The following is a 27,903-nucleotide window of genomic DNA, read 5'->3' as shown; positions in this document are numbered from 1 at the left end:
GGCAGGTAAGTATTGGACATTGTACAATTATTTCCAAATGCTATATACTGTAACACGGTTTATTATCGATTATCACAGTGACAACAAATGCATGGAAGTACAATAGTATGCTTGCCAACTTTTACTTTTTTCAAAGTTGACTTCAGTGCATGCACTTAACTTTCACATATTTGAATTTTTGTTGAGATTCACACCGTTGTGCAATAATCATTACCCTGATATTTGCTTTCATAAAAACATCAATCGTGAGACAAAAAGAGTTATCGATTGCCAAAACATATCAGCGACATTAGTATAGAGGAAATTCGGACAGTCAATGGAAGGTAAACAGGCGTAATAATAGGGATGTGTTATAAAACAATGTCATTTAAACAAGCAATGTAAAAAGAACAACGGCGTTTACAATGTGTGAGCAAACTTTACTCAATGACTCTTGTTAGATATTCTATAGGCTTTCAAAATGTCAATGTATATATAATATTTTTATGCAAGATATAAAAATCTATAAATATTGACGAGAAAAGAATAAAAGCTACAAACCTTAAAGAAAGAGCCTCACTCTTATTTCTTTACAAAACTGAAAAAAAATGTTTCCTCCATAATGATAGTTTACCTAATTATCAATCGACTTTCAACGAACTCGGGTAGATAAGTCTAAGATCCATTCGCCTTTTGATTTTACAAAGTTTATTTTTTTTTAAAGTTAAAGTCATGCTCTAGATATTGAAGAATGCCAATATATAGGGCAAACTTATCCGCATATTTACTGATTCAACACGATTCGAACTTTTTGTGCAAGTATATTCAAGGATTGAAAAAGACTATGTATCAATGTATACAAAACTATATTCTAAAATCAGGGGCGGTTCCGCCACTGAAAATACCTATTGTTTTGAACTGTGTATGTCACAGATATAGATCAAAGTTCAAACAAGCGAGGTTCAACCTGATTAATACGCAGAAACAGTAGAAAAACATTTTTTTTTGTTACGACGACTCGACTTCAATTAAACTTTTTATTGTGAAGTCAACACACAAAATAAAACATGTCACAATGCTAACATCTCATAGACGAAACAAAAATGGCTTCAACAATCTCCTCAAGCGAATATGCCATGAGGATATGTAAATTTTATGAATATGAAAATATTCCGATTACACGAATTATGAGGAGAATTATAAATTAGATGTACATGAAGAATATCCCACCTAAACTAAATATTTGCAAAGCAACAATAAAATATCAATACATGCACTATTCATATATCAACCTTTTATGAACGAAACCCCATTGAATATTATTGATAACTCTAGTTGATTATAAGCTATCTTAGTGCTGGCTTCCCGTGTTCTTTTTGTTTTGGAGAAAATGTTAGTTTCAAATCCTAATCGCAAATTCAATTATGAATGGTTTATAAAAGCGGCGCAAATATGTTGCTTTTTGCCAAACGAAATTCAAACCATTAGCAACAATCATTTGTTAATCGCACCCTCTGATGGACAAACAGGGTGTTTTTCATCTCAATGATGATAAAACAGTGAAAATTCTCAGATATTTAGAAATCTCCTGATTTGAACATATCCACTATCAATTTGTCTATTGGCACATGTCCTATCGTCTTTTTGAAAAACATATCTTCAATGGCTTTAGATGATATCGTCTGCAACAGCGGCAACAGCAGCAGAAGTTTGCCGAAGCGGAACGGTTGTGACGGGTACGCCGTTTCTATGTATTTGCTGAGGGTTACCTGTGCTTGATCTTGTAGAAGGGCAACTGCATGACTGTCTCGTAGCGTTTTCAATTCATTTACGGGATTTCTTAAAGCTGTAAAAAAAAGTTTGACATAACCATTATGGTAAATGTTATTTCAGTATGAACAGGTATCGTCCCTACGACATATGTTGAAGGAATTTTTTATGAAAAACGTGAAAATTACAAACAGTGATCAATGAAAATCTAAATACGGTAAACAAAGTAATCCAAAGTCTAAACTAGTATATAGATAATGGTTAGAACAATAAGTGTGAATCTTATCAATAATACCAAATTGAGAGCAGGGCAAACAAGGACCCCTGGATATACTAGAAGTGGGATCAGGTGCATAGGAGGAATAAGCATCCCTTGTTGACTGGTCATAACAGTCATGAAACCTGTATCTTGTTCGGGTATGATCATTTTCCTGTTTATATGTGTTATAGTATGGTGTGACAGGAATCTTTTTCTCAGGATAGAGAGAGAGAGAGAGAGAGAGAGAGAGAGAGAGAGAGAGAGAATGAAATTATTCCATATTCTCAGACTATTATATTAGACAGATACAAAATAAATTCTGTTTCCCCTTACACCGTTTTTATAGATTACACCCCAAAGGCATCTGATCCCATCTCTTAATTTTGTATTCTTTATAGGAATTATGAGATTGATTAATGTTCGTTATCTCCGCTTTTTCATTTTAAGGTGTCAAAGATCATACCTGTCTTGAAGATAACTATTGCCTTTAAACATGTGTACTCCGTTGGATCAACATTTAGTGGTTTGAATTTATCGATGACATCGTGCAGCGCTCGGATTTCTAACATACAAGCAGTCATTCTTTCTGGTGTCATCTTATTGTTTGGTGACACACCTGTAACAGAATCATAATCTATTCAAATCAAATTTATACACATCATTAAGGATCTAAAACTAAGAATTTGAAAATAACACAGTCTCTGATTATTCACTTTGTTGGTAAGCATTATTCCCCCTACATTTAACAGAAACAATCCTAAACCAATCAAACCTCTTTGTGTCAATTCGTTGTTTAAGTAACTGAATATAAATATATTGTCATTTACGACTACACAAATAGAATAATCTCTCTCTCTCTCTCTCTCTCTCTCTCTCTCTCTCTCTCTCTCTCTACATGTTTCATCATGCGACACAATCCCACCGCAGCTTTGTTTTTGCAATTAATTGAACACCAATGTAGAGATGAAAAATGTCATTTATTGAAAATGATGAAAAATATATACTCCCTGACAGGGGATGAGACTAATAGCTAATCACACATTGCAAAATGGTATTTCAATATGCTGACCCACTAAAATTACAGATGTACAAAATATATGCAGAAAAATACAAACTACACAAATGGCCCAATATCACTGGCTTCAAAAAGCATACCATGTACGTCTTATGTTTACGCTACGATCAGATTAGGAGAATTCAGGTTTGATATCTATAAATGTTGTAAATTAGTTTAATAGTTTCTGTCACCAACTGTGATTCTTGTTGTTTATTCGAAATATAGAGTCGTCATTTTCGAAATTTCTAAAAATCAGAATTGCAAACCATAATCTTAAAGAACTTATGTTGAGATGACATGAAAGGTATTGTATTTCAGAGAAATCAAAGAATATAAGGATGTTGTTCAACATATTTTGTTGTGTGAATGAACAAGTGAAAATTATTAACAATGATCACTTCTAAATATAGAGAATACAAAATCAAGAGTAGGGCATACATGGACTCCTGGATATACCAGAGGTGGGTTTCAGGTTCCTAGGAGGAGAAAACATCCTCTGTCGACCGGTCACAACCGCCATTTACCCTATGTCTTTACAGGGTAAACGGGGTAATCCATAGTCTAAATCAGTTTGTGAAGAACGACCTAACAGTTGGTATGAAATGCGTCAGACAGCTTTCGACACAGTGATAGTTTGTATTTGTGAATTGGATCGTCATAACAACCATAGCATTTGCGAAATGCAGACTTTAAATTAGGTTGATGGAACGCCTGCGACATCAACTTATTTGTAAGTAACCTGGTTCTATTTTAAAAAATAAACATCACCATTCGCAGAACATGGTTTTGCGTATCAAATATAGCAAATAAAGTAATTTACAAATTGTCCTTTTTTGTTCTAAATAACAACACGTCACGTGGTGGACGTCTATGAACTGAACACTCACCAGAAGCTGTGATAAGGAGGTGTGGTTGAATAGGCAGGCGAAATTGTGCGAGACTGAGAATAAACAAATCCCTCCAGCTCTCCTCCAGAAGAAGCAATTGATCCCGATGTGGGAGTCCTACAAAAGCTGGAATACTCTTGGTCCATTTGATAGTCATGAACAAGATCCTTGCCGCGGTCTCACAGACGGAGTCGGCCGAGTTTGTTGGGAAGGTGAAACCGCTGAGGTCAGGTGGGTACTGGAATTCATGAATGAAATAAAGACTCAGGATTGAGCGTCAGGAGAAAACCGAATTAAAATAAGATGGTATGAAGAAGTGGGATAACGAACAGTGATCAATGAAGAGGTGAAGATAACGAACAGTGATCAATGAAGAGGTGAAGATAATGAATAGTGATCAATGAAGAGGTGAAGATAACGAACAGTGATCAATGAAGAGGTGAAGATAACGAACAGTGATCAATGAAGAGGTGAAGAAAACGAACAGTGATCAATGAAGAGGTGAAGATAACGAACAGTGATCAATGAAGAGGTGAAGAAAACGAACAGTGATCAATGAAGAGGTGAAGATAACGAACAGTGATCAATGAAGAGGTGAAGAAAACGAACAGTGATCAATGAAGAGGTGAAGATAACGAACAGTGATCAATGAAGAGGTGAAGATAACGAACAGTGATCAATGAAGAGGTGAAGATAACGAACAGTGATCAATGAAAGGTGAAGATAACGAACAGTGATCAATGAAGAGGTGAAGATAACGAACAGTGATCAATGTCATAAATCCTGTAAAGAATTATACAAAATTAAAAGAAGTGTAAACACGGTCTGGTCATACCAGAGGTGGGATTAAGTGCTAAAGGTGAGTAAGCGTCCCATATTGACATGTCACATTCATTCATAAACAAAATGTAGAATGCTGTTTTTCTTTTGTAATCATTTTATTTTCCTGATCCATGGACCCCAACAGAGGGCGTAGCCGGCGCGCGCCCCCCTAAAATTTTCAAATTTAAGGTAAATCGCGTATCTTGTTTCGGAAAATGTACTAAACGATAAAAGAAGCAATAATTTCTTCCACTCCCGGAGAAATAAGTGACAATCTTTTGATTTCTTGAATTGCTTTATTGGGAGAACTTAATTTTTTCCAAAAAAACCCTTAAAATTTGGGTAATTTTATTAATTTCTCCTTATCAAAATGATAGAAAATAGTACAAATGACTAATAAGAGAAATATTTCAAGCCCCATCAAATCTGTAAAATCCAGGAGCTTCCGGGGCTTCGCCCCCTGGACCCCCACCAGGGCTGGGCCCACTGCCTCATAAAGTGCCCCCCCCCCCCGTAACCGCAATTTCTGGATCCGCCCCTTGCCCAAAATTATTTTGTAGAGCCTTTATGCCTTGAGATAAAGTTGTGTTTCAGTCTGAGCGTGGAGACAGTGAGTGTCTCTTCATCATAAATATCTTTTGTATTGTGAGGTGAATAACACGATTTTCTGAAAATCGAGATCTCGTATTACATTCGGCCCTAGACGGATAAAACTCAAATCTGTTCTGAAGTCACTACACAATGTTTCGGATTTATTGCAGTGTATTTCAAACTCTCTCCCCTAATAATATGTGCAATAATTGAGGAATTCGCTTTGACATAGGTGTGGGCTGTACGACACCTGTTGAAGACGATTTCCACGAAGTGTGGTACATGTACATACATGCAAAATAACTGATGAATTTTGGGGATGTACGATAACTTACGATAACATCTAAGCAGTGTTTGGTTAAAGATAAAGTCGTACCTTAGGTTTGTACACCAACTGATGTAGATGATTCACCTTAGTTATGGAATGTACGATGACTGATGACGATGATTTATCCTAAGTGTGGAATGTACAATGACAGATGACGATGATTTACCCTGGGTGTGGGATGTACAATGACAGATGACGATGATTTATCCTAGATGTGGGGTGTACAATGACATATGACGATGGTTTACCCTGGGTGTGGGATGTACAATGACAGATGACGATGATTTATCCTAGATGTGGGATGTACAATGACTAATGACGATGTCTTACCCTTGGTGTGGGATGTACGAGGACAGATGACGATGTTGCTGGGGTAGAGGGTGAGGAGGTAGCACCGGACATCATCACCGATTCACACATCCCTGGTGGGTTTACACTATAGAAGGAAGTGGCAAAATATGGAGAAGGTAGAGGGGTTCCGGACAACAAGGTTGTGTAGTCTGAGGATTCCCGAAGGTACATGGCGACTTGTCTGCGCAATGTGGACGTCCTAGGTCCCCGCTCATGTTGAACAGCTATAAAGATATATAAAGACAAACAGTATAAAAGCACCCAACTAAAAAATCACCAGTCTGTTAAAGTATTAATTTTTCAGGAAAAAACTCCACTGCTCTGAATGCTCAAATTTTCGATCATTGAATTGAATTTTGCAAACAGAAATAAGATTAACAAGTTTAAATTTGATTGGCCTAAATACTATTAACCAAAATGATTTATATCAATGGCACCATATTACACTCGTAGGTCTATGATATTTTTACATTATAGACTCATGGTGTTTTGAAAATATTTCTTCTCTTTACATTAAATTTCTTATTTTGGTGTGGATATACATGTAAATGATTTTAGACGTTTAAAATAAATAGATTAGAAAAATTAAAATTATAAGAAATGAATTAGTGTTTGTTATCTTCATTTGTACATATATTGTTTGGGGTCAAATTCATATAATAAATAGAGAAAATATAATAAATATAGTTATTTTGTATTTCTACAACAAATATCAAATAACAGAAATTGATAACTGTTCGTTATTTTCATCATTATAATGGAAGCTCGAGTTACCTGCTATTAATTACTTTAATTTCTTCCTTAGTCGTTGTTTATTTGTGAGCAACAAATAAAGCACTTATATTCAACGAGTGTTGAAAAAGCAACAAATTATCTAACAGATAATATGCCTCTTATATGTGAAATAACAAAATACATGAAGCAGTATATACAATGAAAACGATACGATGTACAACATGTTGCACTTTCAAGTGTTTTACAAAGTGTCCTAGACCAAACAAGCCCGTATGAACAGATCACCAGTTAGCTTTCTTAAATATGAATGTTTTACAAAACGTACCATCTCTGTTCATTCCTGCTTTCACGCACTTGTTAAGGCGGCAGGCTCTGCACTGATTTCTGTGCGTCTTGTCCACAGGACATTTATTGGGATTCCTTGATTTACACACATATTGTCTATTTCTTCTGATAGATCTCTGTAATTATATTATACCATTATATTGTGAAGAAGAAAACCAAACCATTTTAATAAGGTTGAACATGATAACAAATGCTCTTGTTTTGAAATAAACGGATGAAACTTTCGATATTGAAAATGCCGGAAAATGCATTGGCCTCGTAGAACGTAAAAACGCTTGATGCAAAAAATGTATGCATAAGTTGATCTATATATTTTGGAGGGCTTAGTTCGATTTAAAATTACAAATACGAAATTCCCCAAACTAAGGGATGTTGAAATATATTACCACTCTCGAATTAACTCTATACATATTTTCCCCGCTGTGTTGGACTTCATTGAGAAACCATGCGAATAGATTACATTCCAAATGGTAAATTCATTTTACTTATAAAAACGGAAATTTAGTTTTCCTTTTCATCATTTTTAGCAAGTGTTGTTAAAGCTAGGGGATTAATTCACGATTCCCCCCAAAAAGTTTGTTTCTCACTTTGAATGATCAATATCCTTTTTTGATATACAAGTACTACATTTATATCATATTTCAAGTATTCTTTAGGTAAAATGTGTCATTTAAAAATTGAATTTGTGTCTTAGGATGCTTTAAAACATTTCTCTTATCCTTGCATTTTTGGTTGTTAACTTTAAAGGAGGTATATGTTTAGAATTAACATATTCTATATATATATATATATATATATATATATATATATATATAAACCAATAATGATAATGAAACCCAATAAAACGTGAACCAGTCCCTTTAAATTTTGTTAATGTGTATCTATGAAAAAGATGCGTTCACATTCAAACGTATTATTTAACAAGAGGCCCATGGGCTACATTGCTCACCTAAGTCACCTTGGATCATATTTAAATAATTCTCCTATATATTTGTATGTAAAACTTTGATCCCTATTGTGGCCTCAACTTACCAGCCAGGGGCCATGGTTTTTACAGACATAAATCTGCACTATGTCGGGAACCTTTCATGTAAATGTAGACATCTTTGGCCCAATGGTTCTTGAAAAGATTTTCTCAATATACTTGTATGTAAAACTTTGATCCCTATTTTGGGCCCCATCCTACCCCTAGTTGCCATAATTTTAACAAACTTGGATCTGCACTATGTCAGGAAGCTTTCATATAAATTTCTACTTTCCTGGCCTAGTAGATTTTGAGAAGATTTTTAAAGATTTTCTCTATATATTTGTATGTAAAACTTTGATCCCCCTTGTGGCCCCATCCTACCCCCGGGGGCCATGATTTTTACAAACTTTAATCTACACTATGTCAGGGAGCTGTCATGTAAATTTCAACTTTCCTGGCCTAGTCGATTTTGAGAAGAATATTTTAAAAGATTTTCCCTATATATTGTTATGTTTAACTTTGATCCCCTATTGTGGCCCCATCCTAATTCCGGGGGTCATGATTTTAACAAGTTGCAATTTGCACTATGTCAGGAAGCTTTCATGTAATTGTCTATTCTTCTGACTAAGTGGTTCTTGAGAAGAATGTTTTTAAATGACTCCACCCTATTTTTGCATTTTTGTGATTATCTCCCCTTTGAAGGGGGCAACGGCCCTTCATTTTAACAAACTTGAAAGCCCTTCACCCAAGGATGCTTTTGGCCAAGTGTGGTTGAATTTGACCAGTAGCCCTGGAGAAGTCGAATCCTTAAAAAGTTTACAGACGGACGGACAGACGACGGTACAACAGGCGATCAGAAAAGCTCGCTTGAACTTTCAGCTCAGGTGAGCTAAAACAGAAATACTGCTGCATGAATCAAAGATGAAAACAATGGTCAACAAATAATTCTTACCTTAAAAAATCCAGCACAGCTGAAAAAGAGAAAGAAAACAATGATTGCCTTAAATCATATACATTATATTTTTTAAAATTTGTTTTCAGTTACTTTTTATAAATTTTAACCGTGATTAAACTTGTATGTAATTTTAATGTTATTCTATAAACATTTACATGGATGTAGTTAGGGAATTCTACAATACAATTTTGCTTTGATCTCAGATTTGATTCTTTCATGATTTGTAGTTTTGACACTGCCGCGTAACGTAAGGTCTGTATGACGTCATTCTTAACTAAAAGTATACTTAACGTACCCGTCACAGGCGTATATGCCGTAGTGTTTACCAGACGAATGGTCCTGACACACTCTACACGGAACGTCAGTAAGGATACGACCTGAAATCAAAGTAGTGGATCAGAATACAACCTAACACACCCCGTCCCTTTCCAAGAGGCGATTATCCATTTTCAAAATGAAGGAGATTTCAAGAGATGATTATGTGAACATTAAAGTGGACGCTGAGGACATTTCTATCAACAGTCTTACATTTGTCTGTTTAAGGTAGTACTCTACATCGTCATAATGGCTGACTTCCTTTAAAAACATGGATGAAAAAATCGATATCAGCAATATTTGACTTTTCCTTTTCCATTTAAAAACCTAGCTGAGTAGATCAGTAGGTTAAAATACCGACTGCAAATAACAGAGAGAGAGAGAGAAAAAAAGAATACCGACTGCTGAACTGTAGGTCACAGGTTCGAGTCCAGCAGGGGTTTCACATTTTTTTCAGATTACCTTCTACTAAAGCTGTATTTGTTTTGTTTTTTTTACAAAATAAAGTAAATTTGAAAATTTTCAACTACAAAATATTGTTGTACATATCCTCCACTTTGCCAGTGAGAAGATTCCAAAAACTGCCTTGCACTGGACACCACCAGGGAAACGAAAGCCAGGAAGACCTCGAACCACCTGGAGGAGAACCATCCAAGCGGAACTTCAAGAGGAAGGGTGCACCTGGGGGCAGGCTCAGCACTTGGCAAAGGACAGGGACAAATGAAGAAAGCTTGTTGGTGCCTTATGTCCCACCGGGGATGAAGAGGATAAGTAAGTAAGTATCCTCCACTTTTCATCTACATCAAATTTCTCTGGTGTAACATACATCCTTAATTTTGAAACGTTTTGGAAGCTTCCGCCCAACACATATCTAAAACTTGCTAATATCCCAGTTGCTTTGTTTGATATAAGTAAAGACCTTAACGCTAATAATCCTACTCACAAAATGTTACCAGTTATTAACAAATGATAAGAAATTTTCAAATTTAATAAAGGACATACTGACAAGAAATGTTATGCATTACGTCAAAATACATGATTAAAAACTAGGAACTCTATTCTGATTTTGAAAAAGGAAAATATTACAAAACGTGTGTGCAAGAGCAATATTCTGGTCCGAGATAAATGTCTTTATGATAGGTAGGTTCCTTATTAAACAGAAATTTCAAGTAGCATGATAAAAAAAAATCTCAAACTTTAATGAATTGTTTAGAAGTCAGAGAGAGAGAGTTTGAGAGAGAGAGTTTGAGAGAGAGAGAGAGAGAGAGAGAGAGAGAGAGAGAGAGAGTTTGAGAGAGAGAGAGAGTTTGAGAGAGAGAGAGAGTTTCTTGAGTGCTCTTTTTATTGTGTAGTGATGGAATATTGACTTTCTGAAGATCGAGATCACGTATTGCAGTTGGTCCTAGCCCGATGAAATTCATTGGCAGGAACAGTCAAAATATGCCATTTGTCTTTTTAAAGATCTCTCTGACAATCCATATTTCTTTAGAAAAATAGGTGTAAAATCAGAGCTGGTAGCGGTTGCATGGTATTAACCCCCTCCAAGATCTAGTTTTCAAAAGAAACAGTTGTAACTCCGATAAATAATCCTTTATATCAACTTAACAGTGCATTTTATTTTCCTTTAATTTTCTCATTTTGTTTGACTTATATATTTAAACTGCAAGTTTAAGTTGTATGCATTTCAGACTAGCAGCATGTTATTATCTTGAATTAGTGGCATATTTGTTTTTCTCAGGTTATATTAAGAATGATTTCACAGAAGATTAGTCATTGAAAACTATCTTTAAAAGTAAAAGGAATATAACACCATTTAGAATTAAAAAGTAATATTCATTTTATAAAAGACAGGTAAATGAAAATTCAAACAGTCAAAAGGTCACTCTTATTCACATCATAAACAGCTTTCTATTGCGGTAGACGGTGTTTTTATTTCGTATTTTCACATTATTTTTGTAAACCCAGTTCAAACGTTAAAATTAGCATTGACATATTACTTCTTGTCAAGAAAAATATATGATTTCATTATATAATTATGTCTGACCACAAAACATAATTGAATTCTCCTTTATATTGAGTTTGCAGACTTTAAAAGCTCCTTTTTAAGCAAGTCCCGTTGGGCCGAAGTTATTGACATAAAGCAACGGACACTAATTTTTGTCATACAACTGTGGAATATTTTTGTCACATTCTTTGCAAAAAGGCAATCCATTACACAAATATGACTGTATAATGTCTAAGTCTGAGGAGAAAGTTGTCCTGGGTTTGGCCTGGTTAGCAATCAAACTCTCTTGTGTGGCACATTGTCAAAAAATTCTCGGCTGAAAAGTAATGGTCATTTTTAGCACATCAACAATGTTTCGTTTTACAGTGCATTGGTTAAATATTTATATTATCCACAGGGAGCAATTGTATGACAAATGGATTTGTGATAAAGATTTCAAATGTAAAGTAAATTATTTCTATGTTTCAAAATATTCTTTCTTGATGCCTGCTGATGGTTTTGTAAAAAAAAAAAAATAGAATATTAAGACCATTGTGTATTTCTTTTCAAAACTTTTTATTAAAAAAAAAAGAAAGAAAGATGTATGCCATGAACGGCTTCTCTCTGATATTTTTGTTACAAAATATGTATGATGATTAATCGTGAAGCTAATATTGAAGTAAAATTGTAAGTGTGTGATAAACTTCGTGTAAAATATGGAGGCGCTTAAATCTCTGTTTTATAAGAGCAGAAGTCAACACATAAGATGCTACACACCGTACTCGTCGCGTCGAAGACGTAGCATGGCTGATTATGCGTTTGATGTAAATTACACTGCATATTTCGTGTAATTGTTTTCAAATGGTTTCTGCGACTTGAGCGAGAACTATAAACATGATAACCTTTGCGACTTTCGTTTCTTCTTTCATTTGTAGCGTTCATAAAACATGGCTTCTGAATATAAATGTGTTCCCGGGGGTCGAAACAAATATTTGATCAGATGAACCAACATCGAATTGTACTGCAATCCCGGGTATCTGTTTTAAAACTTAATAAAATATACGTTTTCCATTTAACATATTGGATTATGCAATTTGTAAGCGTATTGTCGACGTAGTATTTCAATATGAAAAGCCACAATTCAGATGGAGTAGGACGAGTGACATTTATCTTTATTTAACCTTGGTTACGAATCCATTGCAATCCAAGTACTCTTTTAAATTAAAGTTTACGATAAGACGATTTCTCAATAAAATTCGATTTCGGAACGCTTTCTTTGACAACAGTTGCAATATATATTACCTACTTGTGTGCTCTGTGTCGACGAGTATGCACGGTAAAAGTTTACATTTCAATCTTATTAACATTTAAAATTACTTTTCCGCCTTCCGTTTGAATTTTATTAAATGAAAATGAACTTTTGCGTCCAGTTAAACACGATTTTGACTTTCGTAATTTACACAGTTACAATCTTGTCAAACGAATATGAAAGTTTTCAAAATGAAGTTGTCGTCACCTTAAGACACCTTGTTGAATGAAATAAAAATAAAGTAATATTATTGAGCTTAATACTCGCCTATTTATTTCTTTTTAGACTTTTCATCAAAAGAAAGGAACGCGGACCAGATAGCAACTGATAAAGCGAGACGGCATTAAAAAGCCAAATTGAGGATAAAAACAATATTTGCTGTACAATTTATCAATGCTACACTCTCCTTTAATGACGAATGACCGTGATCAGTCGACAATTCGCACTGCTAATAAATGTTTTCCTGTTTGTCTGTAGAGGGCACCTGTCAGGAAAAGTTTTTCTTCTTCGAAAGAGAGAGAGAGAGAGTGTTTGATGCCACATTTAAGTTACTTTCTAGTGCCATGTGTTCATATTAAGTTATTGAGTTTGTTCGCACTTATCATTGAACATTTATCAAAATGAAAACGAAAGATAGTTCAACATTTATACAACCCATTTCAATTTCTTACAATTCTTTGGGAATTTAATTTTTTTTTTTAATATCCTTTATTTTTAGATTGAATTTCAATCGATAACTATGATAATCGATAACTATAATAATAATTGATTTTTGTAATCGATACGTAAAATTTACATATGCCGGTATAATTTACACATGCTGAATGTCTTGATAATGTACTTTTTTTTTATATTTCTATATCTCATTCAATATTGTCATTCCTTATCAACGATAAATGCAATTGTCATGTATTAGTCGTATAGAAATACAAAACACATTTGCTCATTCGATAATACATTATCGTTCCCTGTATATTGACCTTACAACAGGTACGTCATATTTTGTTGTTACAGGCAATCATATGATATCCAATGTATCATATACTATATGTATAAGGCCACATTTCAGTGACAACTCCATAAAGGGAATTGTTGGGTGGTCCTACTTTATTGATGGTGTGTTTAAAGCTGTTCCTATAAGCTCTCACTGCGATATAAGGTTACCCACAAGTAGTCAGCAAATGTCCAATATATACCAAAGCATGCATGTGCAAATGGAAGGCGTTATTAGCTTTGATGTTCCCTTTCGTTCATAGATTCATTGCATGACTCTTGAAAAACAAAATATAGATGCCTATCTTTTTAAAATCTTTTTCTCTCTAATGATATGAAGATATACTGGTGTCACAATGATAATGTTCATTTTTAGTCTATGCTTTTCTGTGCTAGGAGTAATTCATTCCAACTAAAAAAAAAAAAAACCCACTCCTCATTACACCGTGAAAACTTGTTAAAATTAGTTTTAATTTTAATTTTTTTTTACTGAGGATAAATAAACTGACAAAAGATATCAATATTGTAAAACGTATTGATAAAGAAGTCGGAAATTTAATTTCAATACTATATATACATGTTTATTCTTTTCAAAATTATCTTACAATTTCTATCGAAATCTGCAATTCGATTTTAACTATTCATAATATTTCTAGCTGGTAAAATTTATGATGAATATTTCATTTTTGTCAGTGTTGTGATATACAAGAAACATACATGCATTGCAATTTTTAAAACTTTGATTTTTTTTCCCTAAATTTTTTACCTTGACACCAAATGATGTCGACTTTTGATAAAGAAAATATAGTTAGGATAATATATTTAAGGATAAAAAAAAAAGATATCGATAAAACTATTTGATCTGATTTTGACATTCAATATAATACTTTGTTTGATATTCTAATGAAGTGACACTTTTATATTGGATGATATAAGTTAATCATCACTGTGTTGCTCTTGGTACCCGCGAATCATCTTTGGTAAAATATCCACGCACAATTATATCATTTCTGTCATGTGTTGAAATACAAGTATATAACATATTGCAAAGTTGTTCACAATATGAATTTTCTTTTCAAGTTAAGAAAAAAAGCAACTTGACTAAATAACAAGGTTCTCACATATATACAAATCATGTAGGGGTGCTTCATGTGTCAAAAAATGTAAATGGTTTACAGATGATGATGCAATTAACATGATTAATTTCAAATCTGAATAATGGATAAAAACAAACCTTAGCTGAATTTCAAATTCGGTACAATACTTTATTTGATATTCAAATGCTATCACACTTGATTATCATGTTATAATTTAATCATATATACATTTTACAGTATTCGTCTTTGGTAGAGTATTCTATGAGTATGTATGCATGATTTATTTGCTATTCTTTGTAGAAATATATTCCATATTGAAACGTTGTATGCATTGTCAAATTACTTCTATTCAGTTTGAGGAAAAAGTAAGCTTAACAATTAATATGAATAACACAGAATTAAAAAAACAACAACATTAAAGCAATAAATATCAATTAATTAATTAAGAACAGTGATCTTTGGAGAATAAAAGAAATAAAAAATTACAAAACTTACTAGGTGTCGCCTGACATTTGTTCATTGTTAAGATGTTAAAAATCAGAAGTCTGAATACGTAATCAACAGGTGGTGAAGAGACCCCTTGCCATGCATGAAGATCAGCAATGATAGTTAACTACGTTAAATAACAGAATTAGACGGCCCTGCTATCAACTGGGAATATGCGCTGTTGTCCAATGACAAGGGAGGACCTTTCATATCTTGATCATTTTAAACCCGATTAATTTAAATAAAATTGCACTGAGCTCTCTAGAATGTATTGATTGCAAGTGTTATGACAAAACTTCGCTGGTCAGTGACGGAGCAGCGCAACCACCGAAGAGAATCGTGAAGTATTTTCCATGTGGGAGAGTATCGGTGTATAACGGGCTTGAAGTTTAAACTTTCAAATCAAAGTATTAATTCACATAAAATGTTGTAAAAGACAGCGTGCTGATAACATTGGGATCAAGTGCGCCTTAAAGGGTTTAAAATATAAATCAACTCGGAATCACTTGATCTGTTTCAAACAACTTATGTAGAAATCCCGTATCTTGGAAATGTTGTATCATGTCATTGATATCGTATACGAACATTTACTAATACCGGGGAGTATAAATAATTTCTGGGCACACCTAGCTGGTCTGATACTTCATTTCCACGTAGCATCTCTCCCCAAGGAGTCGGTGCAAGTCAAAACTTACAAATCTGATCAACAAGTCATTCAAAAGGAATATCAAATACTACTTCATAAAAAAAGCACTTTTTAGTTTGATCTATGATTTATAAAATCAATAAATTGGGTGGTAAATGGCTTACGTTATGACGCGGACGTGTGGATTTGTATGTGTAAAATCCTGAATTCTGCTACATCTGTTCAGAAAGGCTTCGTAATTTATACACATTTTTCTGATTTTTTTTCTCTCTTCACTTTAATGCTTGTTAATGAAAAGTGAAAATAACGAACATTGATCAATATCAAATCCCATAAAGAATACAAAATTAAGAGTATGTCAAACACTACCCCCTGTACACAGCAGAGGTGGGAGCAGGTGTCTAGGAGGAGTAAACATCCCCTGTTGATCGGCCACACTTGTGAGATGTATTTTTGTATGAAGAAGAAAAAAAAAAACTTCTCCAAAAAATTAGATAAATGCACTTTAATTCAAAAGAATGTTAACATTAACTTTGGCATAAGTTTAAGCTTAAAAGTATTTAAGTATATTTACAAAGAAATGGTGTAATACTTTTCTAGTAACAAGCGTGTAAGTTTAAGTGCAAGTATATTTACATAAAAAATGTTTTAATATTTTCCTACTAACAAGCGTGAATTATACATCAAATTGTATAATAATAGACTACCCCAAAGTATGTTTATCCGATCAAGGTTGATTGGAGATTTTGATCAGAGGGTAGATCACATGTTTTCTTTTGCTTATAGCCAAGATTATCTCTTGTTTTGTTTAAACCAGAAGTGTCCGGCAAATGGACACAGGCAAGGTACTGTGCAATTTACGCTTCAATGTCATTCATTAAATGTGTAGCAAATGAAAACGGAGAAAGCCAACAGCATTTTGATATAGACAATATAGATGTCATCCCCGTATACCCGAGAGGCTCAGAAGTCTAAGCTGCTTATTTCATAATGAGAGTTGTCTTTTGGTTTCTCATCCCATCTTAAACTTTTGAACCTTATTCTATAGAATTAAAACGTTGTGGTTTTTATGTAAATGTCAACACACTGCAGTTAGGCAAAGCGACTATCTTATTTATGAAAGTGAACGATGCAGAAATGATGTTTAAATTATTATCTCAAAACATAATGATATCAAAATGACGGTCGAAACTCGCGTCGTGTCGAATTGCTATGGTTTATGTGAAATTTCTCGAACACCTGATCATTGTTACAATTGTTACGGTTTGGGGACAAAATATCAATCTTTATCAAAATGCTGCCATAGAAAGGCATAGATCGACTTTACAAAAGATAAAAAAAAAAAAGGGAAAAAAGATCTCAACAAAATAACTCTACACAAATTAGCATAAATTGACAATGTTAAAAAAGAACAAAACCCCGTGTCAAATTTCTGAATCGTTAGTTACCGTTATCAAGGATACTTATCGAACTTTATACGTGACGTAACGAAGAACAAATAGCGTTGTCAAAAAGACTGATGACGTTCGATAGTATCGAAAATACCATTGTGAGGAGAGGTCGGGTATAGTTTCGATATCAAACTCGGTTTTGTATAGGACATGACACTGTCTTCAATCATCATTCGTTAGTTTCACCAGAGAAAATGGCGGGATCTAGGATATCCGTTTTCACTGCCTTAATGTTGAAGCTGTTCAGCAACAGCTTATTAATTTTGATTTATTTGAAGTATGTTATTAAAAACGGGAGGTTGTATTGCGTTATCCTCAAATACTGAAAGTGATTTTGAATTAGATGAAATTGAGTAACTATATAAGCCTAATGTTTCCAATCTAGCCTCTTGATAAAAAATGAATGAAGAGTTCTTTGTGAAACAGAAATACCGAAATTACGTCAGATAGCATCAAGGTGTATGAATTACATGTTGATGATAAAGAACACACGCATTGATTTGTTTATTAATTATTCAAAACAAACCCCGTTGAAACATTTTTTCTCTGGCAGACATATGCAGGTTGTATCTACGAATCGAAGGAGAGTGTTAGGACAGGTGACATATTAACATTTGTGTTTTAAATGCCTTGCACATATGTTGAAACCCTAGTGAGTTACTGCGAATTATGTAAGAGGAGTATCCGTAGATTATATCTGATACAAACCCTTATCTTAACAAGAGAACTTCCTCTATCAATTGACTCCCAAACGCAATTACTTTGTTCGTCAAACTAGGCATTTAATTAAAAGAACCGCAGATATGAAATCAAAAACAAGTTAAGATATTTTATATCTGGTGTACCAATATTGGTGTCATGTCTAAAATTCTAAAACTTAAAACATAGTTTTAAAATTGATCAAAGACTGTGATATTTAGTCACTATAATCCGGATATGTCTACGCCCCGCCTTTAAATTCGATGCACTTTAGTCACCTGACATGTTACTTTGAACTTCTTGGATAAATAAGTAATATATGCTACATGTAATTATTAAACAATTTTAGAGAAATAAATTCCATATTAGGAAATTCATGAGGGTATGGACGGAGACGCCTCACACCGGCCTACTTCATGACGTGCACTGCCGGCGTGAAGTGTCGCAGTTCATACGCTCCTTCTTATATTCACATTTTACTTTCATATTTGTTGTAATTCCCAGTCGTTAAAAATAGATCTACTATATTGATCAAAATTCATACGCGCCTTGTTCAACAACTGCACGATATTCGTGAAAAATGTTTTTCATTACAATTTATATGTAAACATATCAAGGGTGAAATCATTGGAAAGGTAAACATTGGTAGTCATGACTATTGCTGTCGTATGGATGTCTCAACGCCTATACCATGACACGTGACCTCAAATTTTAAGGTCACATCCAAAAGACGTGTGACCTCTCTTCATGGCATACACTTGGCGAAGGAAAAATCACTGTCTATGTTAAAATCGTCTTAGGTTAGCCTCAACACCAGGATTAGGATTGAGATTAGTTTTTCGAAAAGAAAACTACAATTAAGATTTTTTTTAAAAAGAAAGAACTTGACAAAAATACCGTGAAACAAAAGAACTATATCTATGCAAGAAGCAAATTGAAACACAAGCAACACAAGAAATTCATGATTTTATTTGTATTACGGGGAATGCGATGAACACATGTAGTATTTTTCTCGTATTACCCCCCCCCCTCCCCCCTCCCCCCAGCTTTAAATTTTTGCATCACGATGGCAAACTATACAATATTAATCGAACACAATACGTGTGTAAAAAACGAAGAACAAAATTCCATTTCAATGTGCCGTACATTTGACTAAGATGGTTTGTTTTAATTAGTTTGTACATTTTGTAAACTATGTAAACCTAATTAGATGTATATGTAAAGGTAGGTCATTTTTGATAATATTTCAAAAGTTTTGCATAATATTGAAGAGAAATATGAAAACGAAAAAAGATTCAGAATATTTTCTCAAATCCTTTTCTAAAGATACCATTGGAAAAATATATGTATAATGGAATACGACTATAGTATGTGATTAATTAATGAATATCAGTATAGAGTTATTGAATTTAATTTGATGAATATTGACCGAGTGGGATTTGAAAAAGAATCGCGAACTTGTGAGCGAATTGTCATTGTCACATCCCACAGGGTCCGATAGTTACCAATATAAATCCATTAAGTCCTTTATTACATGACTTAACTATGTATCAGTTATGGCGATGATTTACTCGTCAAGTTGACATTGATACGCACGCGAGCAACATTATGTCTAGATGCATGTTTTTGATGTCCATGCATTTGCATTGGTTAATGCTAGTGAAATGTTTCAAATTGTGAATAATATTTGCCGGTCCTTAACATTAAAATCGGGGTCAAAATATTACAGGAATTAATTGATACTTAACAGATAAAACATGGCAATCCTCTACCAGAAGTTACTAAACTCTAACTGCTCCGCCATTGTTGTCTACATCTTAGCGTGCGATAACATTAATTTACACTCGGAACATTTCGGTATGGATCCTAATATTTCGTGAAAAGCTGGTTTTCAATAACATTCCAGTTTGCATGCTAGAATCCTCTATAATTTTTTTTACTAAAAACATTAGCTACATGTATATAGAAATACACACCATAGCGCACTTTCACGTTTAGGCTTAACACGGGTAAAAGTGGAAAGCTTGAGGCAATGGACAGGTCATCGCCATATACGGATGGGTCAGTTTTAAGATATGCCCAGAACTGAACATAATTTATTCTATATTCCCAACTATATGAAAACGAGCTATCTGATTTTAACGCAGCTTGTTTTTGCATCTTCCTATCAGATGAACTTCTATACAATAGACAACATGAAATTAGAGTGAAGTTTGGTCATTTATTCTTGAACAAATGACTTGAAAAAAAAAGTAAAGGCTGGGATAAGATTATGCAAGAACATGTAATATCACAAAATTTGCGTTACACAATTGTAAAATAGAGACGACTAGAAATGAAGTCTTATCCCAGCCAATGACACAATTATTGTATATACTAGTATGTCACAATATTTACATATTTTTATTTGTAGCATATTATTGAAATATACTTTCGGATACATGTATATTAGGGCATCTATTTCGCACTATGAGAATAAAATGCTTTTATCGAGGAAGCGCAATTTTCATTGAGTTATCTCCCTTGGTGATTGATGTAAGCAGCTTAAATATAAGTTATCTAACTTGGGTATTAAAGGAGGCGCTGTTGCAGCAACCCCTCTCATTGCTCGTAACAATCCAGTTGTGAGGTTGGTTGTGTATTTGAATAAAAAAATGTCTTGCGCTTGTAGGAGATAATACATATTAGATGAGTTTTAAGCGCAACATACAGTGATTGATGATACTGAGAAATGTTATCGCACAAAATACTGTCACTGTTGTCAGCAGAAATCATTTTCAACATGGCGGGTGAATTTTGACTTTCAAGCCCATCGCATTTTCGAAGGTTTTAATCAAACAACATGGGTCTATAATTACTGATATTTACAAATGAGCTTCAACGCACCTAAAGGCTGATATTTTCCAAAATAACCTTATCAATGGCCATGCTTTGACACTTCTGGGAGACTTTTCCGTCCGAACACAAAATTATCTATGTAATTAAACAAATAGCTTTTTCATTAGCACTGAAGATTCAGTGACGTGGAAGCAATGTGCATTAAAGACTTTAAATAGTAGTGGTTTAGCCCTACGCTAACTTAACACATGGTAAATACTGTCCGACGCCATTGCTACTGAAAATCGACGATATTTTCACGCGCAAACTAATCGTCGTAAAACTGTCTGCCGCCTGTTCATTAGGAAGTGAAGTGAATCGGAAACGTTTTTTACATTTAGTTGTTCCTGGGACAGACTTGGCGAAATCTCCCACTTTGAAGTGGACCTGTTGACTTGTAGGGGTAGCTCTAACGTGTCGACTGTCTTCCAGATTACAGGCTAATTCGGCGGGCTATTTTTGCTGGAAGGCATTGCTAATTAATTTGTCTTAATGATTCTTGAAGACTTGACTTTCATTTCTTGACCATTCTTACATTGTTTGGGTTTGCATGTGCACTTTAGAATGGTAATTTTGAAACCACGTCAATAATGCCAATCCAAATATATACTTTTTGGAAAACGTGCAATGTTTGAAAAGTTCTTGAATAGATAATTCATAAACAAGACAAAATCAAATATTTGAAATAAAAAAAAACCCGATGTTATGAATGCGGTTCTGTTCAATGTCTAATAAGTAGAATTAACGGGGACATTTCAGATTTAAAGGAATGGCTAATATCTTTGATTATAAATTTGATGTGTTTTGCCATGTAACCATAAATTTCATACCTGTTTAAGTTTGATAAAAAAAAAAGAAGTCTTAACGATATTTCATATATAGTTAATCGACAGTCTGAAATGGAATTTAGTATTCATTGTGAGCCTAGATAATTTTTTTATTTGAATATTAGATACGTTTTATCTTTCCGAGAACCTGCGTTTCAATGTAGATAAGGATTGGGTTGCAATTTTAGCTTCTGTCTACATTTGTGGGGTATACACCACATTCGGAATTTTAGATTAAAAATCACTAGGCGTATATACATGTAATATCTTTATAAAAACACTATTTTCTCTGGAGATCTCCAGACCCCCCTTGAATAGTAAATAATTAAGTTTTGTTTCTAAAAAAAATTAATCTTTTTAAATTGTGGTTTTCATTTTCAAATGTTATACATGAATTATGAAAGGAATTCTGAGTTATCCATCTTGTTCTTTAATGTGTAAATTCTCTGATAAAAACGATGTCGTTATCAAAGAATACGAACTATACCCCGGACACAGGGACATTACGTCCACTGGTCCATGCTCTTCTGATTGAAGTGATTATCATGCTGTTAATTACAGTGTATCAAACTGCATTATCAGCGTGAAATTCTGTCAGCTGGCGGCTTTTGATTGGTCAGTTACATTGAAAGGGTGATCTAAACCAGTGGAGTACGCAGCGAAAATGTGTTTTTCGAAAAAAAGAAAAGAATTAAAAGAAGGTATGCTACACCAGAGAAATTTGAAGTAGATGAAAAGTGGAGGATATGTACAACAATATTTTGAAGTTGAAAATTTTCAAATTTTCTTTATTTTGTCAAAAAATGCTGTTTTAGTAGAAGATAATCTGAAGAAAAAAAATTAAAACCCTTGCTGAGCTCGAACCTGAGACCTACAGTTCAGCAGTCGGTATGCTACATGTAACCGTCTGAGCTATTCGGCTAGGTATTTGCATAGAAATTGAAAAGTCAAATATTGCTGATATTGATTTTTTCCTCCGTGTTTTTAAAGGAAGTCAGTCATTATGACATCCTTAAATTGGAAAAAAAAAAAAAAAAAAAAAAAAAAAAAAACCCAAAAGAACAAATACCCCCATGAGATTAACACCGGTATTGGAGACGTTAAATTGATTGGTATTGAATATTGATCCCCCCTTTGTAATATGTGCCGTGTACAATGTATGCTATTTTTATTATCTACATGTACTTATAAATGTTGGAGCTGAATTTGAAGGAAAGTCATTTTCGGTTTTAAAAAAATGATCAAAGTATGGAACAATATTGGGATAGTCATATAACCATGACTTACGTTTTGAAACTGAAGAAAAATGAATTTTCTATAGTGGAGTTCAACACGTGATAAAACCTCGGAAACTCGAACTTCTTATTAGAGACACAAATCCCAGTTCTGAAGATCCACTCCATTACCTCATGTGTAGGGTTATTTAACAAACATGCACCGTCTATATCTATGGAATAAATTTCAATTTTGAAAATACATGAGGGTATGAACTGTTCCCCTTCATGAGAAAATGGCTATCATTTCAATTGGTAAAGATATCGAACGTCAACATTGGAAATTTTAATATACAGCTATCAATATTTACATGTAAACTGTTTAACACTTTCTAGTCAACAATCTGTGGATAATGTTTAAATATGAGTGATGTATTACTATAGAAGAAAATGTAGTCTTTATGATTAACCAGGATATATTTTCTTTAAAAATATGTTTTATGTAATATTGGTACTCTGGCAAAGTTTCATATAATGATGGAACAACGGACACATACATGTCACATAACAGCAGTATTGCGTGGAATATTGTCATTATACATGTATGTGGCACTTAGTCACGGTACTGATAACTTAGAATATTTCCCCAGAGTGCTACATGTACACACCTATAACAGGTAAATATGCACCAAGGTTTTTAAAACAAACATTTTCATTAATTCAATATAAATGTATTTCCATTTTTTATGCATTAATCAGGATAACACCAACTTTATTATAACATTTTTCTAACTATTCCCACCGGTTTAAAGACTACATACATGTGACAATGTCATTATCAGAGACGTTTTCTCAATTTCATGCACGCAATACACTTTTCAGGTAATTTAACCGTGTCTGTAGGTAAACAAGAAGTCGGAACTTTCAAACTTTTTAAGGAATGACATGATGTCTGTCTTGGAAAACGCAAGTGTTTAAAAGTTAGTTATAGATGTTTTCATGCAAATAAGGTAAATCCAATGCATAAACTTAAGATCTATAATATTCACTATTAATGACTATGAACTAACATGGATCTGGTGCAACGGAATGTGATAAAATGTACATGTATCATGTACTGCTGTGTCCAGGGGTCCGTGTTTGCCCAACCCTGTATTTTGTATTGCTTATGGGAATTATGAGATTGATCACTGTTCGTTATCTTCACCGTTCATTTACCATATTCATATCACGTGTTGTATTACCATGCTTTAGTGTGATCTCGGTTGTGGATCAAGGATTTGTTAGAAAGGGGGTTGGGTAGGCTGGGGGCCAGGGTTTTGGAGCTTATTAGGGTTATGGGTTATTTTAGCTATATTTTAAACATGATAAAATCACTAAATAATTGATTTCTTTATTTTTATGCACATATTTGTATGTATAATTTCAAATCGATTAATTTTGCTGTTGTTCCACTATTTCAAAATGGTAACGAAGGTTGGGGGAGGGGTCTAAATCCGTCCCAGGGTCTGCACATTATATCTCGTACACTTGTACTAAATACATGTAAGGTGCGGCTTGTGGTTTAACTGATGAACTGACATTTGCACAGCAAGAAATGATATCAGATATAAAAAAACAAAACAAAAAACTATGCTTCTCATAACAAATTTGTTTTTGAATTATGCAATGTTTACTTTAGCACCAAAGTGTTGGATTAATTTAAGAAATGTCTTCTCTGGTTCTGTGGGGATTTGAGGTGATATGCCTCTCGCCTCTCAGTGTGCACTAACATATTTCCATCAACACTAATCCGAACTAGACGATTCAGGCTAGTGATGGCAAAAATCTTACAAACCCGAATAACTCCATACTAGCCTCTAAAATGCGATGAATGAAAAGAAATAGTTTTACTTTATTTAAACAGTTCTCGTATTTATATTTCATCACCTTGTCCTTTTCATCATACGTGAGCTCTGGCCGCCCATTTTTCCACTTGTATTCGCGTGTACGTTTTAATTCACATCGTCTATTTGTTTAGACAACAGTTGGAGATTTTTTTACTATAACTTTCTTCCCTTTCTCTCTCGTGGTCTTGTCCGTTGGTTTAAACCATTTAAACATGACGGCCGGAAATGACAAATACATAAACAATAACAGAACCAAACATGACCGAAAATCAACCGGAATAAAAACATTCCGTAAATATATCTGATCATCAACACATAATTTAAGATTGATTTTTTCTAGCTATTGTACAGAAACTATTTTTTCAACAATAATGAAAGCAAAATAAAAGTGGAAATTCTACTAGTCGAGCTAATGTTGACCTACATTTTACTAACTCGACCGAGTTTTGACTAATGTTCGGATATCAGGCTAGTGCTTTTCGCGTACAATGGGCTCTTTACACCGGCGTGTTGAATGGGGCGCGTTAACGTTTTTTCTTCTTCTTCATCATTTTTAATAAAATATTTTTTCTCATTTGCTGTTAACACAACACAGAGAACACACAGAACAATATTCACGCATGTAATTCATATAAATATATCACAATCTTAATGATAAATAAATACAATAATAGACTCTATACAAAATGTATGTTTACTCTCGCGATAATTAATTACATGTATTACACAACTTTAAAAAGTAATTTTTCATTTTTGGTTGCAATTATTGATTTTGATACATTAGGTCTAGTATGAAATATTTCTGGTACATGTATTTACATGTAATGTCGCCTAACAACATAGCAGAACGAATAAGAATATGATGCATCTCACCAGAGCTACAAATCTTACATTTCTTTGATTACCGTCAATGTCTAGCTACCTTCCAGGTATATAATCCCACATATTAAAAACGATGGTACCCAATTTTCACGCACCTGTTAAAGATATGATAAATATTGAGTCTTAAGTCTTGACCATTCTATGACAGTATTTGTAGATTTGATGAGGTAAAAATAAAAGTAATTTTTCGTCATTAAAAGACTTTTTCTGGGCGAAAAAGGTTTCATGTCTTTTTTATTTTCGTAGCAATATTAGTAATATATATCATTTGTTAGCTAGCTAAGTAAACAATTCGTGAAATATGTATGGCTTCTTTTTTTTTTTTACATAAAAGTATAATAGCGTCAGCACATCCAATTTAACGAAATGTAAAATAGTATTAACATATTACTATGTAACACGTCCGGAAATATATACCCAATTTGATGTAAGCATGTAAGTATATTAATAAATTGTGTATGAAAAGGTGAAGATGGCGGACAGTGATCAATCTCATAATTCCTATAAGCAATACAAAATAGAGAGTTGGGCAAACACGGACCCCTGGACACACCAGAGGTGGGATCAGGTGCTTAGGAGGAGTAAGCATCCCCTGTGAACCGGTCACACCCGCCGTGAGCCCTGTATCTTGATCACTAAACGGAGTGACGCGTAGTCATAATCAGTGTGTAAAGAATGGCCTAACAATTGGTATGTAACACGTCAGACAGCATCTGACCTAATGACAGGTTGTATCGTTATAACGATCTTTGAATTTGCGAAATGCTGTCCCTCCATACTACACGTACGTATTTGTTAATCTAACTGATACAGTAACTTCTTTTTTTTAATGTCTGTTTGTTTAATTATTTGCTTGTTTCAAGTCCCTTTGAATTTTTTTTCACATATATTAAGAAGTCACTAGACCTATTTTTGGCACTCAGGGCCGTAACACTGAGGCTTCTTTAACGTGCCAACGCCAATACGGAACTCTAAAACACACGACTCGACTCTCACTTCTGAATGCCGAATGTTTGGCGAAGGAGCAATCACTTTTGGTGTGAAAAATAGAAAGACTGAAGTATCAAAAGATTCAAAAGCATATCAAACGTATTCCCTTATGTTCCCTATTATGCGAATTCTATAAATATAAACTAAGGTGTAGAATGAAATCGTCCGATATACTGTACCTTGGGTATGGAGACTTACTGCACTCAATCAAATTTAAATTGAAACTGAACGGTAATATATTTTACGGCATCCCTCTTGAGAATTTTTCACTGATATGGAGACGTCACCATTGCCGTTGAAGGGCTGCAAAATTTAGGCCTATGCTCGGCGCTTACAGCCTTTGAGGAGAGAGGGATCATTATCGTGTCACACCTGCTGTAACACGGGGCCTCGGTTTTTGCGGTCTCATCCGAATGACTGCCCCATTTAGTCACCTCTTACGGCAAACAAGGATACCGAGGACCTATTCTAACCTGCATCCCTACGCCCAATGGTAGAGCGGTAGCTAGGTCATCGGGAGGTCGTGAGTTCAAGCCCCTTTCGCGTCATGTCGACAGAAACATAGGCAGCGATTGCTTCTTCGCCAAATGCTCGACATTTAGAAGTGAGAATCACGGGTCTTTAGGATATGTCCTTAAAACCGGAGGACCCTTATCTCGACAGGCGTTGGAGTAAAGAACCACCACTGCTACGGTCATGAGGGCTAAACATAGGTTTGTTTGTGGTACTTCACTTATAGCTGGTGTAATTTCAGTGTGAGTGAAAACTTTTTTCTAGAGATATGATAAGCGACCTGGCTTTGAGGACTAGCTGGTAGGAGTTATATGAGGGACTTATTATTTTTTTTAAAAAAAAACTATATCTTCATGGACCGCCTGGGTGGTCTAGAGGTAGAGCGTTTACACCGCATCCGAAAGGTCGGGGTTCGGATCTCGGCCGCGACAGACCTAAATCGCTAAAACAGGTAATGACAGTTCCACTGTTTCATCGCCAAACACTCGGCATCAGGTGTGAATGTCACTGTTCCTCGGAGTGACCTTAAAACGCTAAATAACCCTCACTATTCATAGGCCGTAAGCGCCGAGCATAGGCCGAGATGTGAAGCCCATCACCGGTATTGGTGACGTCTCCATTTGAGTGAAAACAGGATGCAATCATATATCTTCATGACATACTTTGATAGGGGTGTTGCTAAAAC

The 27,903-nt window shown here is 34.3% G+C and overlaps 1 protein-coding gene across 1 annotated transcript; it reads right to left on the bottom strand.

Annotated features, from left to right (window-relative positions):
- Positions 1-404: 404 nt before the first annotated feature.
- On the bottom strand, positions 405-15,440 carry LOC125677479 (nuclear receptor subfamily 2 group E member 1-like). Its single transcript, XM_056157734.1, has 8 exons — positions 15,240-15,440; positions 9,342-9,423; positions 9,044-9,062; positions 7,105-7,240; positions 6,024-6,268; positions 3,953-4,190; positions 2,472-2,624; positions 405-1,825 (listed from the first exon to the last, which is right to left on the bottom strand). Exons 1-8 carry the CDS (start codon positions 15,262-15,264, stop codon positions 1,557-1,559), a joined length of 1,167 nt encoding a protein of 388 aa, XP_056013709.1. The 5' UTR covers positions 15,265-15,440; the 3' UTR covers positions 405-1,556.
- Between the last annotated feature and the right edge of the window lie 12,463 nt (positions 15,441-27,903).

This window comes from Ostrea edulis, chromosome 3, assembly GCF_947568905.1.
Source record: "Ostrea edulis chromosome 3, xbOstEdul1.1, whole genome shotgun sequence".
In the NCBI taxonomy this organism is placed as follows: domain Eukaryota; kingdom Metazoa; phylum Mollusca; class Bivalvia; order Ostreida; family Ostreidae; genus Ostrea; species Ostrea edulis.
The sequence above is the reverse complement of the archived record's forward strand: the minus strand, read 5'-3'. Positions and strand labels throughout refer to the sequence as shown.